Below are 6,639 nucleotides of genomic sequence, written 5' to 3'. Positions count from 1 at the left end.
ATCTGGATAGGTGTTAGGAGCTCAGCGCAGGGGCTCCCCCTGCTGGATCTATGCCGTCGGCGCCCTTTGCCCTCAGGTTTCTTTCTTGTAAGTCTGCCCGGGCTATTTATTTTCCTTCTCTCTCTCTCTCTCTCTCCACTCCCCACCGCCCACCCTGCCAGCGTGTAGCCCGGCCCCTGGATTGTCAGACGGCGTCTGCCTCTCTGAAGTTTGCAGTGGTTTCCTTTCCAGCCTGGCCTTATCTCGGTCTGCACGTTGCCTCTCGGTGACTAATAACACAATAACATTGTCTCCGGATAAAATAAAGTAGGAGCTGTTTACCCGCTCTATGGGGGTTCGGTATAAAAGGGAGCTGTCGAGAGCTGTCCAAGCCAGAAGCGCTCAGGCAGTCGCGCTGGAGAAGGAGCCTCCAGGTTTCCCAGCGCTGCTTTGGAGCCTGTTACTGGGTTTGCAGCTCGCCCAGTCCCAAGGGAGCAGCTTTCCTTTCCGAGGGCGCCTCTGGTGAAAAGCTCCCCCTGGGCTCTGCAGTTGAGAACTAACCGCTGCAGGGAGCAGGGCTCGTGGCTTGTGCTTTTGGGCTGCAAAGGAGCGACCGGCTGGCGTTGGCGGGATGGATTGTACACAGATGATTCTCTCCCTGCTCTTCGTGCTCTGGCCAGGAGCCCAGGAAACAGGTAGGTGTGAGCTGGGGGGCAAGGACGGAGTGCAGGGAGCTAACCACTAACGCGGCTGCTCCGCTCACATCCAGGCGGGATCAGAGGTGCCGCAACCCGGGGTGCTGCTGCACCCCCAGGCATGAAGCGACTTTCATCATGTGCAGGGTTTACGGTATAGTTCAGCGGCTCTCAGCACCGCCACTGTACAAATTGTTCCAGTGACCCGGGTGGGATTTCAGGAGAATGGTCCAGAACTACCTAGTCCTTTATACAGACAGCTCACGGTGTTCAAACGTCCACAGGACTAAATCAGGAGCGTGGTCAGGTCCCGCAACGGGCTTTCCCTGGGCTTTCTTCCCCCCTTGTCTTCTGCAAACCTCGGGAAAGGGTTTGCTCCCCCCGCCCCCATAACTTGCTTTTGTGTTCCCCAGAGATGATTGAACTAGCCCGGGCAGAGCAGCAGCCCCATCACACGCTGCTGATCATAATTACGACGCTGTTCAATGGGTGTGAATCAGTCACCTCTCACTACTGAATGGAAGGTTTAAAAATCACCCCCCGCCCCAAATCCTACAGTAAAACCTTTGTCCCGCAGACTCCTGCAGGTTTGGGGGGCGCTGAAGTCTTGCTTGGTCTATATTCACTTATGGGTGTGCTGATTTCTTTCCATCAGTTCTCCTCCCCAAACAACGTGTCTTCCCCGGAGTCGGGTGGCCCCAATCGAAGGGAGGCGGGGAGGCTTCAAAACCGGGAAGTTCTGATGCAAAATCACAAGCGCAGCCACCCCCTTGGTGGGGACAGATGCTACAGGGAGTCGTCACAGCCCCTGAGCATGGGAAGATGGAGAGGGTTAATGGAAGGGACAGGTAGAAGAGCCGAGGTCCCGGAGGCGGGACCCCAGCGCCCAGAGCAATCTTCACTGCCCTGACTCCCTCACCTTCCCCAAGCGAGCATTGAAAGGGAGGGCGGAGGGGAATCGGAAAACTACAGTCTGACGGCTGGGGAATCCTTAAACAACCGCTGGGTGTGTGTCTCCTAACGACAAAGCAGAGAAATGCACCAGCCTTTGAACACCTCCAGTAAACCACTGAGTTAAATGCCCCAGAACTATGCAGAGTCCTGCAGGGAGACAGCATGAGAATTGTAATCCCGCCCCCCAACGCCCTGGTACTTCTGATGAGTGTGATTATGTTTCAGACACAAATTTAATCTCAGCCATGCAAATGAGCTATTCCGCTTTGCTAGACCCTGGAGCCAAAGATCTGGACAGGGGCGGGGGGTGACTAGATAGATCGATGGCGATGGGACCAATCAATCTCCCTTCCTACCACTGCGTTCCCGCCAGCGCGTGCCTGGGTCAGAGCCGCCTGGGCCCAATTGTTACATGCAGCAGCTGCGATGCAAAGTGCTCCCGGGGTCACTCGCCTGCTAACCCCTTTGCTCTCGCTCTCTCCCCTGCAGCCTTAGGTGCTGAACTGAGCGCTGCTGCGGCCGCTTCTGTCGCCGAGGTTCGTCCTTCTAGCGCCACCTGGCCGCTGCGCAGGTCTAAGCGCTGCTCCTGCTCCTCCTTGATGGACAAGGAGTGTGTCTACTTCTGCCACCTCGATATCATCTGGATCAACACCCCGGAGTAAGTGGGGGGGGGGGCCCTTGGAACGCTCTAACCTCCCGTTCACCCGGGCATTAGGGGCGATTGTTGTGAGCCGGTTGCTATGGCTCCCTTTAATTAGGGCCCCAGTGTGCTTGGAAGGGGCACCACTGACAATGGCTCCCTGGGACACCAGCAAATGTAACCTCCTCTGTGCAGCTAATGCACCAGCGTGATCAGTGAGAGAGCCTGGGCTCATAGGCGGCATCTGAAGAGTTCATGCCAAACCCTGCAACGAATCCTGTGCATTTTTAGCAGGCATTTTACTTTGGTTGAAAAATAGGTTTAAAAAGGCCATGCACTGCTCTAGAGGAATATTTTTAAGATGGCTAGAGAGGAATGAGTGGTTGAGGATGGAACAGTATTTATTAGCACAGATTTCTCTATACTAATATAGAGCCACATCTCCTTCTTGTACTCACACCAGTGTTCCCATTGACTTTATTGGAGAGACCACTCACATGAGGAAAGCAAGTGGGATTTGGCCTTATGGATGAAGCAAATAACTTTTAACACTAGGCACAGCAATTCTAGCCTTTCCAGAATTCTTAAAGTGTTAAGATACAACCAAGACTATTTCACAGTTAGGACAGGATGGTTGATGCTATAAAATACTTTTCACTGAGAAGCACAGAAGGTTGAAATGCTGGTGTCTTGTTTCTACCACCCTTATTCCCCCGGAGTGGTAATTTTCTTTGGGAGTCTCTTCAGAGCAAAATCTGGCCCTAAATAACTGCAAATATATTCGGTGAAACCACACTAGTTCTTAAGGATGGCTGGGAGACCCCATTGTGAATTACTACATTTTATAGAATAGTGGGCTTGGGTACAATGCAGAATACGTTACATTTTTCACTTTCCTCATTAAGGGTGAAGCGGATCCTCAGTTGGTATAGTGAATATTGACTTCAGTGGAGCTATGCCTATTAACACCAGCTGAGGATCTCTATAATTTTTTTTTAATTGATTCTTTCTGTGCTTGCAATTTACCAAAGTTCAGACAGGTCAGGTTCTGTTGCATTCTATTGCATATTGATTCATATTTCTTAATTCATGATTAAAAACGCATTAGTCATGGAAGCAGACACTGTAATCACAGTACTACAGTGGAAATTTTTCTGATAATCCCAAAGTTATGACCAAAAGAGCCTTCCCAGTCCCACAACCTTTACTCTCAAAAACAGTCCCATTGATAAGATGACACAGAACACACCACTCAGTTCTAAGGCAATGAATTCAATTAATATCTTTCATGTTGATTTTCTGATCATAGGCGGACTGTGCCGTATGGGCTTGGTGCCCCTTCTCGATCAAGGCGATCTCTGGAAGATACAACCCCTCGGAAGCAACCAGAATCTAGCAAGAGATGCCGATGTGCCAACCAAAAAGACAAGAGGTGTCTGAATTTCTGCCAAACAGGGAAAGAACTCTGGTGGGTTACTATTATTATTATTATTGTAATCAGTTTTGAACTGCACTCATTGTAAAGGGCCAGGTTGTGGTATATCTACTCATGTTGGTGAGTATTTACTCAGGTGAATAGTCCCAGGGAAGTCAGGGGCACTACTTGCCTGACAACTCACCAGCATCATTAAGGATACCGCAATCTGGCCCAGAAGCATCTGTTACATTTCTTAGCTTAAGAAGATGGATCATGTAAAAGTGTCACCAGGTAGATTGAAGCCTTGTGTTTTAATAGCAATATTGTTTTCTTTTATGTAAACAGGGCTCAGTCCACAATGGAGAAGGGCTGGGATCATCTTAACAAAGCTGAAGATTGCCTGGGACTTGGACTGAAGTGTGTGCACAGGCAACTACTTAACAGCAGGAAAATGAGAAGGTGAGCTACCGTACCCGCTCCTGAACAGGCTGATGATATGAAGTTTCAATAAAGTATAAACACAGCAACTGATCCTACTCCCAGTTGAATCAGTGTGAGTTTAGCCTCTGACTTCAACTGGGAGCAGAATGGAGCCCTAAAACATTGACTATTTCTTTTGATTGTTGCTCATCCTATAAATCAGGGGTGGCCAAACTTACTGACCCTCTGAGCCACATAAGACAAACTTTAGAAGTTCAAGAGCGGGGATGCACCTACCCGGGCTCGGGGCTTCTGCCCCACGGGAGGCACTTGCTGGGGCTCGGGGTTTTAGCCCCATTCCTGTTGAACCCCCGACCCCAGCAGATGCGCCCTGCAGGGCTGAAGCCCCGAGACCTCCCTCCCCACTGGGCATAAGCCCCTCCCCCACCACTCTGCTGCAAGGTAGAGGGCTTCCCCACAAAAAATCTGGTAGGTGGAGAAGGGCGGGGGGGGGGGAGACTCCGCGAGCTGCACTTTAACTGTAAAAGAGCCACATGTGGCTCATGAGCCATGGTTTGGCCACCCCAGCTTTAAATCCTTATCTTGCACAATTAAGCTTATTGAGCCCCATACTGCTCACTTCTTATGTGTGCTCGAGGCTTAGCAGAACATCAACCTCAAACAGAGTACGAGCAAATTAAATCTTGACAGAAATATACATTGATTTTTAGTGTGCTCATGCATGATCTGAACTGTTTGAAATTAATGTGTCCCTATTAGCCTTGTAAAATGAGAAGATGAAATTCATTCAGGGTTGATTTTTCATGCATACTCCACATTTATTGGAATGTAAGTTATTCATGTACCCAAGTTAAAAACGCCATCTATTCAGCGAGGCATTGCTGGCTTTATAGAACATCGTGGGTCTGATTCTCCACAGCCTTGCCCCTTGTGTTGTCAAAGAAACCTATGCAAAGTGAGTGCAAAATGCTGCCATTATAAACTACCACACAAAGGGGTAAGGCTGGAAAGAGACAGGACCTCAGAATTAGGACTTCTGGGTTCTATTCCCCACTTTGCCACTTACTTCAATGGGACTCAAGAGTAGGAATATAAGTGTATAAAGGTTGCACTGTCAGACCCTGTGTGCCTACAGGCAACTCACTTAACTTCTCTGTTTCTCAGTTTACTCATCTGTAAAACAGGGATAATACTGACCTATCTCCTGGAAGTGTTGTGAGGCTAAATTAAATTAATGTTGAGAGGGCACTTGGAAATCCTCATGTAATAGGTTGAGTGGCATTAGCTGGCCATATTGCAATGCAGTGTAATCCCAGTTGAACGACATAAGTGATGCAATGTGATGAAGCCCTACAGCAGTGAGCCCACTTTTTCAAAGAACAACTTTGCAGTAGCAACTCCTGTGAGGCAATTTGCAGCTTGCCATTCTTGAAGTAATTTATGACTTCTCCATTTCTCTCTAAACAGAATTTGACTATGGGTAACATTTTCAAAAGCGCCAAAGTCCCATTTTCAAAAGTGGCATAGGCACACAGGAGCAGAAGTTCTATTGGCTTTAACTTAGTCCTAAGGGACTAAATTACTTTTGAAAATGAGATTTAGGTTTCTAAGGCTCAGATCATCAAAGGTATTTAGGCTCCTAACTTCCATTTAAATCAATGGAAGTTAGGAAGTTGTGGATCTGGGCCCAAGTCACTTAGGTGCTTTTGAAAATTTTACCCATTATCTGAATTCACTAAAACTGGGTTCCACATAACCTAAAAAAAACAATAATAGTAAAAAGTAGCCAACAACTACAGAATATCTTTTAATTTGGATACACACAATTTCTGGGGATTAGGGTTTTCAAACTTGCCACAATATCTAATGGGCTGGATCTTCAGTTGGTTTAAATCAGTACAGCTCCAATGGATCTACGGTAATTTACTCCACGTGAGGATCTGACCCCATAAATCTAGATTTAGATTTATTTAATCAAAATGCTGATTTTACACACATACACACACACACACACACAAAACTATTATTCACACAAGATTGATCTCAATTTTTATAATAGTATTTGGTGTTTTTCTTGTTCTTACAGACTAGAAGCCATTGGTAACAGTATCAAAGCTTCCTTCAGTATCGCAAAGTTAAAGGCTGCACTGCATGACGTGAAGAGGCTGAAGCATAACAGAACACATAAAAGGCAAAGCATCTGGGAAAGTCTGAAAACAACTTCTTAGTGTGGAGATCACCAACCCTAACCCTCCTCCATCAACAATAACTGATAGAGCATTGCCGAAGCTCTGTTTTGACTTTCACATTCCACATGGCAAAGGCATGTTGTTCCAAATATTAAGCCACCCTCTAACCTCCACCCCAAAGATAGCTAGAAGAGAACCTAAAGAAATCTTATATTTGGACAAGGTAAAAGCAATAAAGACCTAACAGGTCATCCTTCTGGAATCCAATTGGATGTGTTACGTTAACAAACGCTGATTGACAGCCGTCTGTCAGAAGAAAGGGAA

At 47.3% G+C, this 6,639-nt stretch overlaps 1 protein-coding gene across 1 annotated transcript; it reads left to right on the top strand.

Annotated features, from left to right (window-relative positions):
• Positions 1-610: 610 nt before the first annotated feature.
• On the top strand, positions 611-6,354 carry EDN1 (endothelin 1). Its single transcript, XM_065399790.1, has 5 exons — positions 611-674; positions 2,118-2,286; positions 3,578-3,736; positions 4,031-4,144; positions 6,213-6,354. Exons 1-5 carry the CDS (start codon positions 611-613, stop codon positions 6,352-6,354), a joined length of 648 nt encoding a protein of 215 aa, XP_065255862.1.
• The last annotated feature ends 285 nt before the right edge of the window (positions 6,355-6,639 follow it).

Source organism: Emys orbicularis, chromosome 2 (assembly GCF_028017835.1).
Source record: "Emys orbicularis isolate rEmyOrb1 chromosome 2, rEmyOrb1.hap1, whole genome shotgun sequence".
Lineage (NCBI taxonomy): Eukaryota > Metazoa > Chordata > Testudines > Emydidae > Emys > Emys orbicularis.
The sequence above is the reverse complement of the archived record's forward strand: the minus strand, read 5'-3'. Positions and strand labels throughout refer to the sequence as shown.